The following is a 22,730-nucleotide window of genomic DNA, read 5'->3' as shown; positions in this document are numbered from 1 at the left end:
GTACTCAACGAGTTCCTATAAACTCTATCTCTCTGTCTCTCTATCCGTGCAATTAAAACTGATCCTCTTAATAAAATGAAAAGAAAATCCTCAAGCACGATCAACTTCCTCCTTCAGTATTAAGTTTACATTGCAACGGATAAAATTATCGTATTCAAAGAAACTGCAACTCCAACGTTGATCCTTTACTAAACTTCGACCTCGAAAGACATTAAAATTGAAGCTCAAATAGAGTTATTTCAGCAAATCATGCGTCTAGCTTGAAGCTTATAAAAAAGTTTATTAACTTTAATTTTAATTGTCAACGCAATTATAGGAATTATGCGGAACAGCTACTTTCATAAAAGATTTTTTGTGATATATATGAAAATTCAAAATCATGTCTGACATGGCTCAAGAATAAATAGGCATAATTTAATTTTCAGATTTATCAGTGATACCAGATTTAATTTTTAGATTTAGCATTCCATTTGAAAACTTCATTCATTCTACAGTCTCATCAAATTTTACATCGTCGTTCACCATTCATCAAATTTCATAAAAAATATCTACAGATTCAATGAAAAGTATCATGCAAAACTTTTTCATAGCTCCTCTACCCAATCTTTCTACGATCGCAAGCTACATACAGTGGCAGTGTATGCCTTGATTCGTAAAACCAAAAGTTGACTAAACTAAAGCGGATATAACTTCAACAAAACAAAATTTTCCTTTCTTTGAATATTCCATTCAGATAATGAACTCAACTTTATGGTTACAGGCAATTGGAATATTTTTTGAGATTTTGAAAATGAGCAGTTGTTGCTTGTCAGATTTCTTCATAATTTTTGGTTTGAAAAATCATCGTATCATGATTCATGACTGCTTGATCATCAATCACTGTCTTCAATTCAAAATTTCAAGGAAAATCCATGAGATATCACATGAAAAGACTATTTCACCATTTAAACATCTTCAGCGCTTTTATCTCAATCTTCCTTGCGCATTTTTTTCAATTAAGGTTCCCTGGGTACCAGACTCACTCTATATAAGATAAGAGAGAGTCTCTCTCAAGACTGCAAATACCACAACAAAACACTGGTACGCAATCTTGTTTCGTAATTGATTTACCCAAAGCAAGTGTCGCATCCGACTGAAAGTTAAATTGTAAATTTTGAAGCGACAATAGGATTCGATAACAGTGACGTGAAGATAATCACTCGTATTGAAAGGGTTATTCAGACAATTTTTCCAGTACCGCGAGTGGCATCTGGTTCGTCCCAGATTCATGGAGCAATCTGTGAGACAATTTTACTCTCTTGCATTTAGTTTGACTCAAACAGCATTGTCGATATATACAGCTCTTCTTGTCCAAGAATTCTTGAGCAATCTGTGACACACCGCCATTCTCACAACTTTTTGGCATTTAGTTTGGCTTAAACAGCATTGTCGATATATACAGTTTTCTTTGTCCCAGAATTATTGAGCAATCTGTGACACACCGCCATTCTCACAACTTTTTGGCATTTAGTTTGGCTTAAACAGCATTGTCGATATATACAGTTTTCTTTGTCCCAGAATTATTGAGCAATCTGTGACACACTGCCATTCTCACAACTTTTTTGAATTTAGGTAAGCTAAACTAGCGTTGCTTGTCGCTCAGTACCTCTTTTCCCAGACGTCCTAAGCTCTCTCCAACCTACTGTAATTGTCGCAACTTTCTTGCATGCAGGATAGGTATAACAACGTTCCTTCGCTTGATATGGAGTACATTTGGAAAATTTGTGTGTAAAATGTGTTCCAAACGAAGTTTGTATGAAGTCCTTTGGTGCGAAATGAAATAATCAACCATTGATATTCCCAGTTTCGTTTTCCGGTAAATCGCGAGCTTAATTTGGTCAATTATCTCTTTGCACTAAAGTTAAGGCCCGATTTGTTGTCAAGAAACACACGCCGCTATATGCTAGGAAACATATCATTACAAAACCTTCTTTGGCTGGTTTCAGTTTAAAGATAATGTCAATCGACATTACATCATTAAGGAAAAACTTACGATATTGATAGCAACAAGCAAAAAGCCAAGAAATATAAAAGTAAAGAAATGAAGTAAGAAAGAGATTAGAAATAGCGAAAAATCCAACCTGCAATCTTTTCTTTCTCTCAGAATCGGATCTCTTACGGAATTCTTGGTCGTCTCTTTCCTTTTCCTTCATCATATCTTGATAGCGTTTTTTCTCTTCTTCTCGTTTTGGTTCCTGTTTTACCATGGCGGCCCTGCAAGGAAGAAATGAGCGACGTAAAATAGGTAAGATAATAATGCCTAGAATAACACTTAGTTTAGGATATTCTAAGAAACCCATATGCAAGCAAAACAGTTTTGACTCTTTTCAACGAAATTATAGCCTAATTACATAAAAGATACAGAAATTAATGTGCTAATAGAAAAATTATTGGAGTTTATAGAACAAACCTGGCAGTTAGAGAAGGTCTTGCAATTCACAACGTAGGAGAAAGCAGCATTATTAAAGCTCAAAAGAATGCTAAGGAATGACAATAAAAGAAAAACTAACATTAAATGGTATGAAGATTAGAGGATATCAGAGACTTTGACAGACGATAAAAACATGCTAGTTAACGCATTATCAAAATTCTTGAAATATGGCAAGCTGATACCGTTGCTGGTCAATCGATTTTGATCTTTCGCGGATCATCTCATCACGAGCAACTTCTTCCTTTTTCTAAAATCGAACAATAAAAACGCACACTTAAGGTTGTTTTCAATATGATTCGCTCTGACCGCGCAACTGCGCCAACGCATTTTCGGGCAAGTTCAAAGTCTAACAACCTCTTTCGCTACGAATGCGTCGCGTAGTCCAACTCGGTTGAACCACTCAGCCACTGGTCGCGATCGCCGATTTCCACGGAGTCGCCGTGAAAATAGAATGATTTATACACAATCTTTTTTGTGGTACAATTAAAAATGGCTTTGAAAAAAGTAAACATTTTGTAACTAATATAGAACTTTCGTCTGACGTTCAGAGTATTAAACATCAGAACATAGATCGAAAACTCTAAGCTAGGAAATTTATACTCATTTGTTGATCGTTAAGGTTGCCCAGTCAGTGCCGCTTGCTTATAGAAAGGATGATTTATGTGGAAGACGGCCTTAAACCATAAGCACTTATTAAAAAAATGCTAGGAATGGTTACCAGTAAAATTTTGTTTAACAGCTTTTGCTGCTATGGCAACGAATGATAACCTGGAATTGGATTAAGATTTTTGCGAAAAGCATCTTGAAATACAACCTATCAAAGAATGATAAAAGATATGAATGAAAGATATGAAAAGATATGATATGAAACCATGCAGTTTATTCGTGCAGAAACCCTGCAATAAGCTTTACTTAAAAGAGTTAATCATTTCTAAGAATTTATCGATCCTTAACTTGACATAATCATGATTTTTGAACACCTTGGCTATCTTGGTACGACTATATTTCAATCCACCCCCTCTCTCCATCCGCGGTTTTTGACTGGCAAAGCACGACATTGTTTACAAATCTAATTTTGCAGGTCTCATACAGTTCCCTGAAAGCTAACTGGAGAATAAACAAAACTAGACAAGGAAATAGCTAACCTCTCTAGCTTTGCGCTTTTCTTCCTCTTCCTGTCTCTTTTTCTCTGTCATTTGCTTTTCTTGGGATACCCGACTTCGTTCTTCTTCCTAGTTTCCAATCGTCATAATTAAACGTCAAATACATTTAAGGTTATCAACACTGACCGAAGTGTTAAGAAGAAACAATATGATACTTTTCTTATGACATGTTTCTTAGTGATAACGTATTAAGCACATTTGTTATTTTCTTAATATACAGAAATGCATAATATAGTAAAATGACTCTTCAAATTTTAAAACGATAATTTGAAAATGAAATCGAATAAAGAAAGATTGGATACAACCTTTCTAACCCAATAGAAGGATAATTTATGATATTTTTAATTTAATTTTAGATTTGAATCTCGTTTAAGAACCGAATCTTTTTGTAGACTTTATCATCATCATCATTACATTTAACAACCCTTTGGGTCATAAAAATGTCTACCAAGTCAACTACAACGTTAAAATTTATTGAGGTGATTTCAACATAGATTGTTAAAGGAATCCGAATTCGCCTGCTTTGCAATATTGTCTGGCAGGCTGTTCCATACAGAAACGATTGAACAAGAAAATGAAAACCTTGCAGCATCAATCCTTTTGAATTTAGGCATAATCTTCAATGAGTTAGAGTTCCTTGTAATTGAACAAGTTGCAGGGGAAAAGAAAACGTTAGGGTCCAAAGCAACCTGATTTGTGAACATTTTATGAACATATTTCAGTTGGAATAGTAATCTACGTGATTCAAGTGAGTCCCATTTCAGTTGTTGCAATAAATCTGTCACACTAGATCTCTGACGGTACTCTCACATAACAAAACGAGCTCCATTTCTTTGGACCGTTTCGATTCTTTGTTTCAGTTCATTAGTATTATTGTTTCAGTTTATTCGCCTTTCCTACTATTTGATCAACAGTCTTTATGCAGCGTAAATCCTTGCTAATATAAATGCCGAAATATTTATAAGATTCGACTTTTTCAATTGGTACCTCAGAGGTGTAGTATTCATTTCGAATGGTATTTCTTTTTAGCGTAATTGTCATAGAATAGCATTTGCTAACATTAAATTCCATATCTCAACGACGGCTCCATGCACAGAGCTTGCTTGAAACGTTCTGCAATGTTACCGCGTCATCTAGTGTTTTTTTATCCTTCTATAAAGAGCACAGTCGTCAGCAAAAAGACGTATGTCAGAAGAAACGTCATTAACAATGTCCTTTATGAATATTAAGAAAGTATGGGGCCAAGGACAAATCCTTGAGGAACACCTGACAGCAGGTGACAAGACGATTTTTCTTCATCCATTACGACAATTTGAGTTTTACCACTTAGAATACGTTTAATCCAGTGAAGAATTTGTCTCCGCAAACCGTAACTATGTAGTTTCAGTACTAACATATCGTGAGAAACCTTATCAACAGACTTAGAAAAGTCGAGGAATATAATATCGGTCTGGCTCCTCCAATTAATAAGTTCTGCAAGGCTGTTTACAAGCATCAACAACTGAGAAGTACACGAATATTTTTTACGGAATCCATCCTGCTTGCCTTATTATTTAGAAGCTTTCCAAATGCGAGTATATTGCTGATTTTATTATGTGTTCCAAAAGTTTACAGGATATGGATAAAGGTATGAAGGTAACAGGGTCAGATCTGTCCCCCTTTCTTAATATTGGGATAATATTTGCAGTTTTCCAATCCTCTGGCACTCTTGATTTTCTCAATGAATTTTTAAAAATAATAGTTAAACAAAGGCTCACTTCTGCGGGGGCTAATTTCAATGACTTGGCGCCAATCTTATCAGGACCGGTTGCCTTGCTGTCATCAAGTCCGCCGATTGCTTCAACACCTGAACACGATACTTCGATGTCAGGCATATCGGAAACGTCAGGAAAGTTATGACCAGAGTTACTGGTATCGCTAATGGAGGAGTCACTTTTGCTAAATGCCTCATAAAATAGAGTGTTTGTTTTTGTAAAGGTTTTACCAAGCCATTTAATGGAATGTACCTCCAGAACTTACTTGGCTTTTTATCTATAGCTTTTTTCCTTATTTGCTTTACTTTCTTTCTCTGGGTTTTAAATTTTGTGGCATCATTTTGATTTCCAGACCTTTTTGCTTTTTGAATAACCGTTTCTCTTTGCGAAGTTTCCTACGGACACTTTTAGTTATCCAGAGAAGACCGGATTTGTTTTTGCATATTTGAATGGAACAAAATCCTCAGTCAGTTAATTGATTGAATTTTTAAAAAAGTACCACAACACATCAACCGATTCGTAATTTTGCCTAGTAAGCATTTCATTGTGTACGCGAGTGAGGCCTTGTTTAAATTAAGGTAGGTCTGCTTGGTGGTAAAGATAAATTTTCTGGCACGACTGGATAATCTTTGAGGCCTTACATAAAAGTTAAACATGAGCATGTCGTGATCACTAACCCCAGGACAGGGTTTTATGTTGTTTACGTCGAGTTATAGTGATTATCAGTTATAATGAGGTCTAAAGTAAGGGATTCTCTTGTCGGGAAGTTCATAAGTTGGGTTAAAGGGCATGTGTCGTGAACATGATTGGCTAATGCAATACAGTTACCTCTTTTGTTAAGTACAAAGCATGGCATCGAGGGTGAATTTTTACGGCAGTAAAAATTAATTAAGAAGAAATGAAAAGCCACGAAACAATGGAATTCCACTCCAAATGATTTTGTTTCATTAGCCAACTGCTAATGCAACATATGCTCTTTAAGCTGTAATCTGCAAAAATTTCTAAGAGGAGCCTCGATTCACATGGTCGAGTTAGGTTGTTGTTTTCTAAGCAGTTTTCGGACCAATCAAAATCTGGCAAATTAAAATCCCCACATAGTAAAAAGCTGCAATTGTGAAAACATGTTAAGCTAAGTAAGCTTTGCTTACGTTCCGCTTATTCCGAATTCGATGGTATGATGAGCCAGTTATGACTGGGATTATATTGTTTTTTATCACTTTGACAAAAACTAGTTCACAATTTTTAGCTATATTTCGTTTTACTGATTTAATGTCTTTTTAACTGCGATGAGTACCCCGCCTCCGTGTAAATCTCTATCTTGGCGATAAAAATCACCCAGACCTAATTCTGAATCAAGCACATCGTTGTTAATTTTAGTTTCACAAGCGATCAATATAATCAATACCATTGTTTGTTATAAATTGCTTTAATTCTATCTCTATCTAATATTAAACATTATCAAATACACTCATTTGTAAGAAAGTCTACATTTTATAAAAAATGCAGCATTAACTCGGCTAGAAACTCTGCAAATGTTGATTCATGAAAATTCAACTATTTACACTCACCTCTTGCTTATTCCAAAACGTATCACGTTTCTTAATATCGATTTCGCGAATTGGATTTATTTTCTTGTATACTGCACCCTTCAAAGACAATAAGATATTTAAATGCGTCGTCTCGTATTGCAAGAAAGAGGAGGCGAAGAAATGAGTTCACTGGCACTTCAATTTAAGCTTCAAGTGAGGATAACTTCAATGGCGTAGAGAACAAAGATATTTGTTATATTCAATGCTGATTTTTTATATTCAGTTTAACTTCAAATTTGCTAAATTTAAAGCTTTAGTTTGTTTCATGCATTCCAAATTTGGATACATAATGCTATGTTATGATGTTATGTTCATTTCTTCCATGCCATTAACGATTCTTTATATCAAAACCTGCTAACAAAAACAAATTTCAGCTCCCGAAAAATCTAGCCAGGCAGTGTACTCATCATCTTGGCATTTAAACTGTGCCACAAATCTTACTTAATTTTAGAATTGCTTTATCCAATCTCATATTAAAAAATTCTAGCAGGATGATATTTCAAGAGGGGCTAAAGCCAAAAACCTGAACAGATTAAATGAGCTTGCAGCAACATTTCAAATAAGAGTCAAGTGGCCCCATCATAATCATAGAGGAGATTCCCCTATCTTGTAGGAGCTTGGCTCCTGGCCTCCCTTAGCTCCATTTTCTCGAGCATAAAATCGATGATATGCTGTTATGATTAAAACATATGCTACAAGATAGCATATTCTAAATACAGAGACAAATCCTATGCCTTTCATTTTGAATTCATCCCTCCTTTTTAGCAATTGTCATAGTGTGAAGCTGGAGTACAATGATACAAGGCTCTTGCGTTGATTTGTGGCCTAAGTAGGCTGTTTTCAGCCTTCCATATCAATTCTATACATAATCGAGCTATGGCCATGTAAACAATAATACATTTTGAGTGGTGCCAGATTCAGGCAAGCAATTCTACATTGGTTGGCACAACTATATGAATTGGAAAAACGTAAATGTTTTAATAACTTTCTAGAATCATAAAAGGAACAAGATTCTTGCATTGCTTTTTAACGTCCTTTTCTGACTGTCGTATCTCGATTATCAACTTTTAGTGGCTTTTTCATTAAAATCAAATTTTTCCAGAGTGGCTTTTTCATTCAAATCGAATCTTTACAGGGCTAATGTAAATTCTGCATAAGGAAAACAAGTTCTGGAGGAGCAAGGCAGGAAAATTGTCCCATAAAACAAACTTAGTAACTTACGACTGGTTTGATCTGCTCGACTGGTTTTGGTTTCTCTTTGTGGATACTGTAGTTTGCTCCAGATGACTTTTTCACTTTATCCAATACACTGTCATAATCTAAATCATTCTCTGAACGAGCGTTTATTGTCACGTGACATCCCTTTGAAGATAAAGCAATAGCCATTGAGTCAACAGAAAGTAATTTATTCTCGTTCACCCTATTAGTTTACTAAGAAAATAACTAAAACATTAAAGGACAAGTGACACGCTTTTGGCGCCAAATTGTTTTCTTCTTTTAACTTAAAGTAAAATGCTGTATGAGAGTGTTGTTGGAATATTTTTCCTTTCTGATTTCATTTTCCTACTTAAAAACCCTTTTCAAATTATGGCGGGAAATAAATCACGTGACACCAATCACGTGATTGTGATAATTTGTTATTGCTGCTACTGGTATACAGTGCAATATTAACGTTTACTACACGCTTCTAAACAAATTCAGTTCGTCTGGACCTGTCGCGTTGTGTTTCGTAAACTCTCTATTAATGACAGGAAAATTCCGAGTTATCACAATGTACGTCATAGGGTCACGTGATAAAAAGCAAAATCGCGCCCCCTGCGCCCCCTGATTAGAATTTTTTGTTCTAAACCAGGAAAAACTTACTTCTAAATGATGATCTATAAGTTAATGAAAAGAAAGATAGGGTGAAAAGTGTGTCACTTGTCCTTTAAGTAAAAGAAATACAACTGCTCTTTCAAGGGGTTGTGTATACGTCGCTCTGCCTCAAGATTAAACCATATATACTGCTATTTTGTCATCGAGCATAGAGCTCTGGAACAGAAACTGATTGGCAAAATATTTCTAGCAATAACTATCGCATGTTATATATACTTCCAACGTTTGCAAAAGCATTCATATCATAAAAAGGGACTTTTTTGACATTCCATTAACAATAACGTTGTATCTTCAAACATGTCGATAGTATTGATAACCAAATCAAATTGTTCTCTGTTTTCTGCCATTTAAGGATAATCTTTTGGCGAATTTTTAAAGATGTTGGCCCATAACGATTGGCTCAATCACTTTGTTGGCAAACGGGGCTTGAGCACTCCCCTTGAGTGTAATAGCTAGCAATTGCACTGCTTGAATAACCCTAATGATTCAAGAATAAACTAAGAACAATCCAGCCTCAAAGTTTTGGAAAAATTAAGAACAAACAGCCTGAATTTCATTTTCAAAAGAGTGCATGTGATTTACTTCTGTCTGGAAGTAATGCCTGTAGCAAAGAGATAAACGAACTGATACTGAATTGCATTATTGAATTCATAAGGCAAAATAAATGCTTCCAATGAGGTCTTCGTTATCATCTTCTATATCAAGTAGTATGGTATTTTTATTGCCTAGACTGGTACAATGAAGTATGTACAATCTGTTGTCTATTTGTGTAGTAGCATTGGTGCTAATGGATTAGAGTGTGAGGAGGGGGGGGGGGGGGGCTTAGGTTGGATCTTGTTGGAATATCATTGCTGTATTAAAAAAGAACTGCCAGAATGAAGCTTAAAATGCAATGAATCTTGCCTGATTGAAGGGGATACAGCCCTCCCAGCCCATATTTGTACTAGTTATTGCTTTTTTTCAGTTTAATATTGTTTCGTTTTTGTGTTTCGGCTATTGCCTCAAACTCATTAACTAACTAGCTAACTAACAAACCAATTAAATAGCCTACTAGCTAGCTAGCAAAATGATTAACTACGAGCAGCGTATAAAGTTCTGGCCTTGCCTAAAAATTATCAAAGTGCATCCATAACATTTAAGTACCTATATAGAATTCCATTCTATTCTTAAGAAATAATCAATTATGACTGAAATCGCAGGGGTTTGATTTGACAACAAAGTATACCATGATATGTTAAAATTTATAATGCATCCCTCAGAAAATTCATTTAAGTTAATCTTCATTTCAAAAAACACTCAATTAACACCTATTTTTGCTACTTCATGCCAACCTTGTGATTTTTGCAAGATCATTCTTAGATACCAACCAATATGGCAATATTATGTGCAAGATTTTCCCAACTTTCAAAACTCTAAACTTTCTGGATATACAAAAAGTCAACTAGAAATACTGAGGCTCAAATCAATTAGAATTTGGTCTCAAATGATGTATCATTTCAGATCCAAAACAGAAGACAAGAAGACACAAGTACTCACTTTGAATAAATTAGTAACATCACGAATATGATTTGCACATACTCCTTTAACATTGGCAGGAACACCTTCACCTTGCTGAAAAGAAGAAAAAATCTTTAGAAATATGAATAGCAACTTTCCTTCATCCTAAATCTTATTTTTAACTGATCTTACAAAGTCTTAATTTTGAAGTTGCAGCCAAAATACCACTCACCCAATTAACAAAAACAAGTTTGGGTAAATTTGTGTTTGGATCATTTACTCTGCAAACAGCATACATTATTTTGCCCCCGTTCAACTCATCTGCCATTTCTTCAAAGCCATCCTCTGGAATAAGAATATAATGATTAACTAAACTATATGATAAAAGCTGTACAGCTAAAAATTATCTTCAGAAGTCTGCATTTTAAGACTTAAGTACCAAAAAAAATAACAGTGACATTATGGGATAAAGACAAATTGACTTACAAAAGAATCTTCTATGAACAAATTCCTTTACACATTGAAATATTTACAAAGTTCTCAAGATAGAGACCAGCAACATTTTTTACTCAGGGGCCAAATTTACAATGTTTTCTTCAATAGAGGTGTGGAAGAAGTAGGAAAGGGTGAGCAAAATTGGAAAGTCAATTTCAGTGTCAAGCCATACCAAGAATAAATATGAAGGCATGCAGTGAATTGCACTCCCAAATCAAGGGGTGTAATGAGGTGCTATGTCTGTTTCAGTATAATGAAGTATTTATGAACATTTATTAAAAGTACAAAGTTTGAAAATTTTACCCATTTTTAAATTATTTATTTTGTACAAGGGTATAGATTTTCTTTTTTCAAAGCTATTTGTCAAATGGAATAAAAAAATTTATTTAGAAAGGACAAAAAAGACACAAAAATGACAAAAAACTGAGGTTTATCGCAATGCAATCAAAAATGGATATCAACAAAAAAAGGTTTTCAAAAATGCACTGGATTAATGTGTATACACAAATTACCTTTTTTTTTTCTTGCTAACAATTTACAAAAAACCACAAAAACGGACATTTTCAATCCATTTCTGTAAATAGTGTGAACACACAAAAAGAGGTTTTTTGGAACGCTCCCAGCAAATCTACGGAAGCAATGTGAGCTGTAAAAACCACAAAAGCAGGCTGTGAACGCACAAAAAGCAGCTTTTTGGAACACTCCAAACAAATTTACGGAAGCAATGTTAACGGTAAAAACCACAATAGCGGGTTATTTTCAATCTGTTTCTGTAAACAGTGTGAATGCACAAAAAGGGGCTTTTTGCGACTGCAAAAGGGTGGTGCAACCGCAAGCCATTTCCAGGATGGCCTGAGTGTGCAACTTGCACCACATATCAATTCATAACTGCAAACCTTTTGGTTCACCAGGTTACCTCCCAAAATAAGATGCTTCCTCCTGTCGCCCAATTTGAATCACATTTCTCCAAATTTTCAGGTATTTTTAATTAGATTTTCAAGAGAACATATGCATATCTCCCTATATATGCTGATTTCCTCATATTTACTGCAATTGAGATTTGTCCTGTGCAAGGTATGGAGTCATTATTTTTCTAGTGTGTTTTCCTAGCAAGCTTTCAAAGATTCGGCCAAAGCCACATGAAGATATGTGCAATGCTGCATCTAGTCATGTTTGCATATTATGGATTTTTAATTTTATAGCAGATAAATTGTATCTAGAGGAAAAGCTGCTTCTAAATACAAGTGCTTGTAGAGATCTTTGCTTTATTAAAAACTTCAATGCTTGCTTCAGCTGGAGATACAAAATATGTCATGTTAATTTCATATATTTTGTAGGTTATCATTGAGACCTTATTATTTTTTGAATTTTCAATTCTGATAACCCAAGGACTACAATTTGCTGACCAGCCAGACTTGGCCTGTGGGTTGTAAGTTTCCCATCACTGTCTGAAGACATGATGGAATGTTTAGAAATATGATTGAATGAAAGGTGCCAGAAAAATGATGATGGGGCTACAAAGAACTAATGGTGATAGATTGTAAAGAAAGACATACAGGGGAAGAACCATATGGAGAATCTAAGAAAAGAGTGTATTTAAATTTATGTTAGATGACAAAAAAAATCTGGCTAATATCTCGGAACACGATAACGATAACATGCCTCCTGTTTCCACAACTTTAAGAGTAAAAGTCTTTCCATCATAACCAAAGACTGCCCTGGAAGCAAGAAAGAAGCAAAAAATAAGACAGTGTCAAGATAATATTTGAAAAAAGAAATTAGCAAAAATATCTTTTTACCTCGACTTTGCTCAAGCGTATACAAAAATGCAAGCCTCTTTCAATTGGTGAAAATTTGAGAACTACCAGATTAGCAAATTTTGTGCTTTACTGGGCCTATTTGTGATAAAATTATTCTTAAAACTGGTTCTAGCTCTTGAAGGGTAAATGTTGGCTTGGATCATTTACTTTGCGAACAGCTTAGTTTGCCCCCCCCCCCCCCCGCGATTCAATTCATCTTTTTGTAATTTTTTTCTGTGAGTATAATATCTTTCAGTTTTCACTGTATGCTGTGGAATTTCAAATCAAGAGAACTGAGCTGAACTGAATCTACCATTTCTATGACTATTTTATTTGTATTTGGAAAGAGTCTAGGGTTAGTAACTATTCCCTCTAAGGAATTCAGCGGGACTTGGTAGTCCAGAACATAAATTTATCTGATAACAGTTACATATACAATTATATACCTAATGTTTTTACGAAATGCTTACCAGTTGATTTTGGATTCAGGGCGCGTCACTTCCTTCCAAGCTTGCTCGAGGGCTGCTTTATTCTTCACAAGGTCTACTTTTGCCATTTTGGTAAGTACTTTAATAGGTTACCTTATTTATTTTTGCTTCGAGACGCAAACAATCGATTATGATCTAGAAAAACAACCCAACATACCATAAAGAGGAAGTGCCTTCAGTTTTGCAGCCTACAGAACCTAGAGTCTCGCCTTGAAGTTCCCCTCGGATACGAGGCAGCATCCAGCCATGTGAATGAAAAATGGCGGATGGATGCCGTCTATCCTCTGATGTTTTCGATGTGCTGAAGAGTACCTATCAGCCACTGCGACCTGCCATAAGTGAGGAGGTTAGAGCCATGCGATAAAGAATTTCAAATTTATGCATTTATTACACTTTATGTTGAATTTCTCTACCCTAAATGGTCAGAATATGTTGATTATGATATCGATATGACCTATTTTATTTTTTTTGCAAAGAAAAGCCAATAAATTGCGCAGTTGGCAAAGACTTTGCTTATTGCCTAAGATAATTATTGACACACCACATCTTGTTAAAAATGGGTTTCGTCAATCAATAAATACCTTAAAAACTTAACTTTTTTACTTTGATCGGGTGCTTTTTTTGATCACTTCATTTTTAAGTTTTAATTGTTGTCTTTAAATATAAAGCCCTTTCGTATTTTTCCATCTCAATGATTCTACAATTCTCATGTATTTTTTTTATCATTATCCTTAATTTTTAAAGGAGCTGTACCACAGAATATCAGTCACTTTATCAACACCTCCGCAGTTTTCAGTTTTAAGAGTGAACACCCTGAATTCAACCATTTCTAAAGCAAAGCAACAGCTTGGCAAACTCTTAGACAGGTAAGCCTTCTAAGAATAGATAAGTTTATGTTTGAAGGTTCTAAGATCAGCACTTATATAATCTCTCAAAACTACTTCCAGGAAAAATGGTCACACAGAAATACAAAAATCTTATGAAGTACTTACTGACAAAGGAACACACATACCATAAAATCAATCATATACTCAAAGTTAAAGTGCAAGTTAAAGAATATGAGTTATATTGTTTTAGATTCTCTTCCATCAACACAGATAGCATGAGATTCAACAATGAGAGCAACTTCCAAATCATTTCCATCTTTTTTCCAGACCTTATCTCTGACACAGAAAATAATCACTAGTATAAAACATTAAATTTTATCAAAGGAGACATCAAATGGTTTTAATTTTTAAGAGTTCTTTGTTTCTCTTCCCAAAAAGGGGAAATATTGTAATTGTTTTTCTGTTGACTGCTTTCTCCCTTTTTTTATTTTAGCTCTTTAGTTTGATCATGATCTCAATACTTCTATTCTCCATTCTTCTAAATAATACACTATGTTTGCTGTAAGGCTGTTTCATTTGAATGTTGTTAAGTTGTTGTATTAATTACTATGAAAAAGATACCGCATAGTTTTGAGTTCAATACACCTCCTATCTTCTGTTTTTACTCACATTAAAACAACATGATTAATGATTTTGTTCTAGGCAGAATGAAGAAAGTGGTTTAAATTTAATCTGTGAGAACCATAAACACATACCAGATATCCTTGTCACCTCTTCCAATGGCAAGCAAAAAGACATTCTTCCAAATGCCAAAGAGGTAATTGTAGATGAACTGTGTGGTGCTGCCATCCTCAGAGGTGCTGATGTGTTTGCCTGTGGTGTTTTAGGCACACCTCCAGGTTAGTGTTTTGTCATTTCAAATCCATTATGTTTTTTCAGTAGTCTCATTCCAGATCAAATTAGCAGAATTCTTTCTAGGTTATCTCTCTTAATATTTTATGAAAAGTTTAAAAAAGGTTGGCAAAGATTCAAAACATTTCACATAATTTATTAACAAGGTTTCCAAGATTTTGCCATTGAAGTTATTTTACTAAATTGTACCATCAGCAAGTTTGACATTCTGTCATTTTTGCAATCAGGGTCATAGAGCCTAAACTCTTCATAGTTACAAATCATTTGAATCTGTATCTTTTAAATCAGTATTATCCTCAGTCATTGTGTTTTGTGGCAATGCAAGCGAATGTTTCATGCTAGTAGATATCAGTGCTTGAAGACTAAAAATTGATATTTCTGAATTTGTCTGGTTCTAAGAGACCCAAAGCTCTCATAAAAGTATTGATGTTTTGTATAAAGTGTGTAAGTGTAAGCTCAATCAGTTTTGTCATAGGCCAAATGTTTTTTGCTTTTCAAGAGCTGGTCAAGGGTGAAGTTGTATCAGTATATGCAGATCTTGATGGTTTATGCAAAAAAGGTTTCAAGAAACATTATGATGGTCAGAAGTATTTTGTTGGAAATGGTATAGTAATACTTGCGCGAAATGAAATTTTCAAAAAGATTCAACCAAGGTATATCCAAAATTTCCAAATTGGTAGTGACCAGTGTTGCAAAACAATCATATCATCCATTGCTTCATGTTAATTTTATCTTTTCCTTGTCTCTCTAAACAACCCCTTTGTAGCCTGCCCTCATTTTATTTGTACATGCCCTAATAGATAGTTATAAACTAGTAGTCTTAATGAATAAAAATGTTGTTGAAGAGGAGGGAGGGAAGTAAATGTGCTTCCGGTTTATTAATAAGCTATTGGAGTTACAAAATAGTCTTCTCTGACCCTTGGGGGATGCATGTAAAACCAAATCTTTATAATGTGTAGTTTATTTGTTATAAGAGATCTAATTTTTTTGCTGATCTAAATTTTATTGAGAATATCTAACAATAATTCTTTACCACTGTTTTTATTTTCATCTTATTTCCTTTCAGAGGTGTCGCAGTAAAAATGAATAATCAGCGATATGCCCATCCATCTTTTGCTCCTTTGGATCCTTTGATATTCTTTCCACAGAACTTACCATCAACACTAGTGGCACACAATCTTGAGCCAAGCCAAGGGGATATGATTTTGGACATGTGTGCAGCCCCAGGTTTGTAGTTTTGATTCTATGTTCAATTGAGTTATTTTCTATAATTGATTTTATTGACCATATCTTTATTGAGAGTAAGCATTTGGATGGGTGAGGGTATTCAGAAGACAAAAAGCAAATGCTTGGTTTGTTAAGATATGGTACAGGTAACAAATCTCAAAATGCTCATTTTTTTGCTAAAAGGTGGGAAGACATCACATGCAGCAATGCTGATGGGAAATGTGGTAAATATATGTAATTCTTTTCAAACTACGCTTTGCATCCTAAACCAGTTCATGCATCTCTTTCCACTTATAACATCATTTCAATTCGTAAGTTTTAGATCATTCACTAGCCTATATGTGTTAGTATTGATGGGAAATCAAAAGACTTTTAATTACTTACATAATGATTTTATTGCTATTGTAGGACATCTTCAATTCTTTTTTACCTAGAAGTAATTTTTACTATTTTCAATTACTTTCAAATTACATGGCATTTCTACTTGTCTCTTCAAAGGGTAGAATTTTTGCCATTGACAAATCAAAGTCAAAGGTTAAGAAACTTGAAGAAATGTGCCACAGGCTGAACTGGTCATGTGTGAGGTGCTTTGCGGCTGACAGTACAAAACTTTGTGACGTATCCCCTTCCAGTGAAGGTATTCCCTTCCATAGTTTACATTTAAAATTGATTGATAGCAGTATATTTTGTCCACATTTGTCCAAGTAGCTATTTTAATATAGAAAGAAAGCAAACTCCGTTTCTCATTCAAACAAACATTTTCATTTTGGACTGCAAGTTTTTGAAAGTAATCAATACTTATAAGGTAAACAAAGATGTACAACATAAACAAGGGCTATGTCAGGATGTTAAAGTGCAGAGGGATCATTTTGGCAAAAGGTCTGCAAAAACAGTAAAAATGCCAGAAAAAGTTCAGCTTTGAAGTGGCATTATATATAAATGAGATAAATGTGGAAAATGACAAGACAAATTATTTTTAAGATAAATGGCCCTCGTTGGGGGAAAAAGAAGGAAAGCCATTTTAAATATCAATTTATGATTGAGTAAGATCATTCAGGACCTACATAACTAGTGAGGATTTTATTTAAAATTACAGGTATCCCCAGGGATGATCAACATCCGCCATTTCAAACTGAGGTCTTTGATAAAATAATACTAGACCCACCATGCAGTGCTCTTGGACAACGCCCCCAGCTGCAGTGTAAGACAACCAAGTCAGAACTGGCATCATTTGCAGTTTATCAGAAGAAAATATTTCACCAGGTAAATGGCTTGCCAGTCATACATCTAAAATTATCTTTCTGTACAAAGGAGCTAAATTTAATCAATCTTTATGTTCTAAGGAATAACAGATTTTCTCTTGAACAGGCTGTGAAGCTGCTTAAACCTGGTGGGACTCTTATCTACTCAACTTGCACATTGAATGTTGATGAAAATGAAAACCAGATTGCTTGGGCTTTGGAAACCTTTCCAGAACTAAACTTAATACCACAAGTAAGATTAGTCAACATGTTATATCAAATCAGAAGTAGATTCCTGCCTTATACAGATTGCATAAAACAATAAACCACAGAATCAAGGAATGGCAAAAAGGAAACTCTCATTAACCTTTTTTTTGTTTTTTATGTGATGAAAATAACTGTCTTTTGTTTAACCTTTTTTTTGAAAAGACAAGCATCATCATTAAAAAACAATATGATACCTTGAGTGGCCTTCCTTGCTGATGACAAACTTTGTTAGCTTCGAATACATTAACACATTTGCTTGCAAAAAGCATAAAGTTCTTACAAATAGAGTTTCCCATATGCCTTCTTACTATTATGTGACTAAATGTTATTCCTTGTTAGCCTGGGAGTGCCAAGAAATAATTTTCAATGACATAAGTTCATTCAAAATGGATTGAAAAATATCATCAAGCTAGACAATAAATACACTTCTGCACCATAAAAACCTAGTTTTTAAGTAAGATTGCTGCAGCATAAAAAGTAGGCAGCCAATTACTAATAAACATTCAGGAGTGAAATTCAATATATCTTACTCAAATTAAAAATAAAATTTTCTTAGAGAATCTCTAGACATTTTTTAGAATTAAATTATGTTCTTGATTTTCTCTTTTGTATTTATTTCAAGAAACTGCATCTTGGTGGAACAGGCATTGCTGGCCACAATCTTTCCGAAGTACATTGTTTGTTAGTGCAACGTTTTGATCCATGTCTTATCTCTATAACAAAAGATTGCTTTAAATCTGAAGACTTTCTTTCAGTGAACAAGGACACAATTGGCTTTTTCATTGCAAAATTCATCAAATCTGATGATATCACATGCTGAGTCAAACATATTTTTTATTATTTATCACTTTGAAAAATTAGTGTAGTTATGACTACAATTTCCTCTAATAAATTTTCCTTGAATTTGTACACATGTAATATAGCCTAGTAATAGCAACATTTAAAAGCAGACACTTTCATTTTATCAACCTCAGTCACTTGTTGGTTCTTTTGGTGTTTCCATTCTATCTATTTTGTATGTTATCAAATACTCTGGATATGCCTAGAACAAAGAATAAATAGTCAAATTTAAACTGAGAATGGTGCAGGTACTATATTTTAAAGCATTGCCCAACTTTACTTAAAAACTAAACACAACAGTTACCAGTTTCAAAGAGAATCTACCAAAAAAGTCATTTAATTTGAATTGGAATTTAGCTGTGTCAAAGGACATAATTTTATTGAATGTCTGGTAACTCATAACAATTTCATAATGATTTGTTGCTTTTTCAAAGCTGTGTAGTTAGCCAGTTTTGTATCAATTTATCATCTTTGAAACAATTTAGTAATAAGGCAAGGTAGCTAGTGTTTCTCCACAGCATTAAGCACTCCATACTTTAGGGAAGAGGCTACATAGGTCAGGCAGAGAGAGGCTAGAAGATAGTTTTTGATGATCTCATACTGCTTTAATTCCATTGAGCATGATTAAGCATGGTTATAGGAAAAGAAGAGTGAAAGAATTGATAGGAAAATAAGAAATATTCTATTAAAAAATTCTTGCAATACTCCTAGTTGAAAACTAGCATTTACCTGCTCTCCCCGGTACACAACATATTCTGGATAAGAGAGGCCTCCAGCATTCGGCTTTCCAATAACAGAGTGGTGGCCTGGTGGTGCATGTGCCATCTTTACAGCCGTGAATTGGAAAAAGGGCTTACCCAGTGTCACTCTGCTTAGGATGATTTGCCTTTAAAAAAACAAAAGGCTAGGTAAGCGCAAAAACTTAGAGGAGAAGTAAATTAATGGGACCCATAAAGGCATATGGGAATAATTTTTTGGTGGGAAAAAAATTTGAAATGACTTTGAAAAAGAATTGTAAATGTTTGTTTTTTTCAAAGGATCAGAGCATATTTGCTGTACAAAGAGTTTCTGATTAAATGTTAATACATTTTGCATTTTTAGCTTCTTTCATATGAGGTCATTGCTTTTTGCATTCTTTAATCAAGGATATTCATTACTTGAAAATTGCTTTGAAAAAGTAAACATTTGAGTAAACTAAAGCTTCTCGTCTGACACTCTTCAGAGTTTAAAACATCAGAACATAGACCGAAAACTCTACGCTAGGAAATATATACATATCCATTTCTGGATCGAAATAGGCCAATTAGAAACGCAAGCTCTGTTGAGGTTGTCCAATTAGTGCTGTTTGCTTATTGAGAATGTTACCAATGGAGTCTTAAGGTAAAAACGAACTCTTTTGTCTACAAAATGTAAACTTATTTCTAATAGTTTTCAAAGAAACATTCTTATTTATTTCATGAATATTTTAACAAAACATCTTTTCTCCATAACTATGAAGTGTTAGAAATCTAGAATTCCAAGGTTAAAAAATTGGAATGATCTATCACTCTTGACATAAAAACAGCAGAAAAAAACAAAACTTTGTTTTTCGATGAACACAAACTTATTTCTATGACTTTTCAATACCAGATTTCATATTTCAAGGTATTTCAATGGCCATTCAAACTTCCATTGGTTGGACAATACAATAGACCTATTGTTACATTTCCAGTCGGCAACATACTGATTCTCAACATTTTAAGAATCATACATGGGTTATACAGAGCCTATTGTTGACTGGCGAGATTGTGGAGATAAATAGTGCCTCTAAGAGCACTGATGTCAGAGATATTTGGCCCGATGGCACTTGCAAGCTTCTTCTACATGTCAGGCAGGTGGCAGCATTTTAATGTTTTTAAATTCATGATTAACTTAATGGTATTTTCTTACCAACTTTCTATCTTGTTAACAGTAGTCATTGTGTTTTGTTTGTAATAAATTAATACAAGCTATGAATTAAATTCAATTGGATTAAATATTGGATTTGAATTTCTTTCATTTACAAATGCAATTTACAAGGCACAATAGGTTGGCCAGGAAAATGCTTCTGTTGGCGACTGGAATAACAAGTTAAACTGGTTCAACTTTTGCACAACAGCTGCAGGATTAATGCGTTGTTATCTGTGTCAATCAAAGACCAAAGGAAACCGATGCTGCCTCAGTGTCACCAGAGTATAGCTTACGTTACCTGAAAAATGATTCCATTAAATGGGATCAATCAGATTTAATCGACCAATTGAACAATTGCCAACAACTGGGTCTGCATTTTAATCAAACAAACGGACTGAAAGATGCTCTGAAGCATCGAGTTCTTAAAAAACATACCTGTGACACTCATAGCAAGACCGATCTTTGTGCAATGGGCAGCCAGATCCTCCACCTATCCCATAAACATATTGGTTGCTCTTACTAGAGTGTTCTGCGAAGTATATGCCTGGGACGAAAATAGAATGATTGAAAAGAGCAAGTCAAAAGTCCCCTCTTGCAATAAAGCCAATTATCGCAACAACCATTATAAGGAGCCTCTCCAGCCAAAATTTTATTTCATTTTTATCGAATTAAACATTTCTGTAGGATAATAACACTGTTATCGTTGAAAGATGCTGACTCAATATTAAGTTAAAAAGCAGAAAAGTTGCCTCTTTTCAAGACAAAAATTGCCCCTGTCTCAATGTTCAGCTTTTGTTTGAGGTTAATTTTTCACTAGCTCGAAATATATTATACATTTGAAGGGTCTAAAGTAAGGTCTAAAAGCATCCACGGCGGATCAATCTATATAAGAGACTAGTTGAGATGATTAAAAAGAATACTACTTCGTCAAATCTGTCAGTTTGATAGACCTATTTCGAGTGCGACTGTGACATGCTCAGCCGTACGCTGTAAATTGACTGTGGCCTAAGCCTTTCGGAATCTCCTTCAAGTATTTTGACTTGGGCGTTATAGGAAGCCCAGTCTGCTAAATCCGATAATAGAAACGACTGAGAGCTAATGTATACACTTGCATCCGCATTTTGCGAATCGCCGACCTACAAATTTCTGGCTTCACAAACGAAGGCGAGGTCATCCAAAATACACCGTGACGCCAATCTGCGTAGCAGTGTCACCAACCCGAAAATTTACTGGATTAAATTCTGTAGCCGATATGCAAGCACTAGAAACATAAAAACTGTACACAATATTTGAGAACAAAACACGAACTCGTGATCAACAGGTTGAATTCTATAAGATTGGCTAGTAAAAGGGAATGACAAGTTTTGACTGGAGGGAGACTTTAACATTACTCAAAAATTATATCACAAATAATTTAAAGCTAATTATTTGAAAGTGAAGTTGTCATGAAAAAATAAATGAATAAACAAATAAATGAATAATTTAGAAAATAAATAAAGGAGCTAATAAATATAAAAATTAATAACTAACGAAAATTGCTGGTTTACCGGTCCGTCATAAAGTGCTCGATGACATAAGGGAGACCTTAGCAAAGATGTAACTTAGAACCGTCTTTTTCTATACACCAAAGAACGTGAGTAAAGGAATGAATTGAACTAGGAAAATTTTGGTACAGAACGTTTGAGTCAAGGTTAAATTTGTGACGAATAATTAGATTGCAAATAACGGGAACTTGAGGAGCCATGCCCACCTGCGCCAAACATTCCTCCAATGTACGCATGTCGCTCATCGAATCCTTTTTGAACAATTGCATTGACGAATGGCGAACCTTTTAAATTAAAAGTATGAGCGATAAAGGATCAAAAGGTAACTAGATTTAAAACAGGCAGGCAAAGATGATTAGTATAACTACTAACAACAAGAACTTTGTATTTTGAGATGACTTTTTTTCAATATTTGAAAATACAGCTACAGAATAGCAGCATAAGCTAAAGTTGCAGTTTAGATGAAATAATAATTTTTAAAGAGAAAATTAATTGCAGCTTGCCAAGCACATTTTAAGGCCCATATGAAAAATAAAGATTTTTTATCGATAAAGATTTGTTATCAATGATGTTTTATCAATCTATCGTGTTCGGTAAAATCTTTTCACTACACTGAATTATTACAAGTATAAAATTATTAAGAAATACGTTGTCTTTGAACGATATACCTTATGAAATAAAACAATGACCTAAAATTGGAGCGTTTTAGAAAAAACTACATATATCTCATTTTGATAAGTTGAAAAAGGACATTTTATGTTTGTAGAGACTTAAAAAAGGAATTTTACAGCGCAATTATAAGGTGCTGTGCTA

At 34.4% G+C, this 22,730-nt stretch overlaps 3 protein-coding genes across 8 annotated transcripts in view; 1 reads left to right on the top strand and 2 right to left on the bottom strand.

The window, feature by feature from the left end:
• The window catches only part of LOC135696343 (drebrin-like protein B), a 38,812-nt gene extending 25,559 nt beyond the window's left edge, over window positions 1-13,253 (bottom strand). For all 3 annotated transcript variants that reach the window (XM_089112430.1, XM_089112431.1, XM_089112432.1), the window contains exons 1-9: window positions 13,113-13,253; window positions 12,506-12,561; window positions 10,581-10,693; window positions 10,388-10,462; window positions 8,198-8,338; window positions 6,956-7,033; window positions 3,616-3,702; window positions 2,653-2,717; window positions 2,121-2,253 (exon numbers count right to left, since the gene is read on the bottom strand). In XM_089112430.1, coding sequence (XP_088968556.1) covers window positions 2,121-2,253; window positions 2,653-2,717; window positions 3,616-3,702; window positions 6,956-7,033; window positions 8,198-8,338; window positions 10,388-10,462; window positions 10,581-10,693; window positions 12,506-12,561; window positions 13,113-13,198 — 834 coding nt within the window. In that variant the 5' untranslated portion in view covers window positions 13,199-13,253. The remainder of the gene's footprint in view (window positions 1-2,120; window positions 2,254-2,652; window positions 2,718-3,615; window positions 3,703-6,955; window positions 7,034-8,197; window positions 8,339-10,387; window positions 10,463-10,580; window positions 10,694-12,505; window positions 12,562-13,112) is intronic.
• Window positions 13,254-13,335: 82 nt separating this feature from the next.
• LOC135695876 (tRNA (cytosine(72)-C(5))-methyltransferase NSUN6) lies at window positions 13,336-18,577 on the top strand. 3 transcript variants are annotated; one of them, XR_016144595.1, is made up of 10 exons: window positions 13,336-13,476; window positions 13,875-13,996; window positions 14,660-14,856; window positions 15,369-15,522; window positions 15,936-16,096; window positions 16,280-16,320; window positions 16,595-16,733; window positions 17,193-17,359; window positions 17,449-17,590; window positions 18,227-18,249. XR_016144595.1 is itself a non-coding variant. In XM_065215071.2 (10 exons), exons 1-10 carry the CDS (start codon window positions 13,390-13,392, stop codon window positions 18,422-18,424), a joined length of 1,392 nt encoding a protein of 463 aa, XP_065071143.2. In that variant the 5' UTR covers window positions 13,336-13,389; the 3' UTR covers window positions 18,425-18,577. The 3 variants fall into 3 exon arrangements, 2 of the variants coding, with proteins under 2 accessions (XP_065071143.2, XP_088968560.1); XM_065215071.2 differs by having other exon boundaries at window positions 17,465-17,590; window positions 18,227-18,577; XM_089112434.1 differs by lacking the exon at window positions 18,227-18,249 and having other exon boundaries at window positions 17,449-17,600.
• Window positions 18,375-22,730, bottom strand: part of LOC135695867 (poly [ADP-ribose] polymerase tankyrase-2) — a 26,669-nt gene continuing 22,313 nt past the window's right edge. For both annotated transcript variants that reach the window (XM_065215060.2, XM_065215061.2), the window contains 4 exons: window positions 22,124-22,201; window positions 20,809-20,917; window positions 19,174-19,330; window positions 18,375-18,646 (listed from right to left, as the gene is read on the bottom strand). In XM_065215060.2, coding sequence (XP_065071132.2) covers window positions 18,575-18,646; window positions 19,174-19,330; window positions 20,809-20,917; window positions 22,124-22,201 — 416 coding nt within the window. In that variant the 3' untranslated portion in view covers window positions 18,375-18,574. The remainder of the gene's footprint in view (window positions 18,647-19,173; window positions 19,331-20,808; window positions 20,918-22,123; window positions 22,202-22,730) is intronic.

This window comes from Rhopilema esculentum, chromosome 14 (genome assembly GCF_057945365.1).
Source record: "Rhopilema esculentum isolate cy_ngs chromosome 14, ASM5794536v1, whole genome shotgun sequence".
NCBI classification, from domain to species: Eukaryota; Metazoa; Cnidaria; class Scyphozoa; order Rhizostomeae; family Rhizostomatidae; genus Rhopilema; species Rhopilema esculentum.
This window is presented reverse-complemented; position numbering and strand designations above follow the sequence as displayed.

Excerpts from the sequence above, each read along its gene's own strand:
- LOC135695876 (XM_065215071.2), top strand. The coding sequence starts at position 13,390 with ATGGCGGATGGATGCCGTCTATCCTCTGATGTTTTCGATGTGCTGAAG. Across the intron at positions 15,523-15,935 it reads TTCAAAAAGATTCAACCAAG|AGGTGTCGCAGTAAAAATGA; the intron begins GTATATCCAAAA and ends ATTTCCTTTCAG. Across the intron at positions 16,734-17,192 it reads CGTATCCCCTTCCAGTGAAG|GTATCCCCAGGGATGATCAA; the intron begins GTATTCCCTTCC and ends TTAAAATTACAG.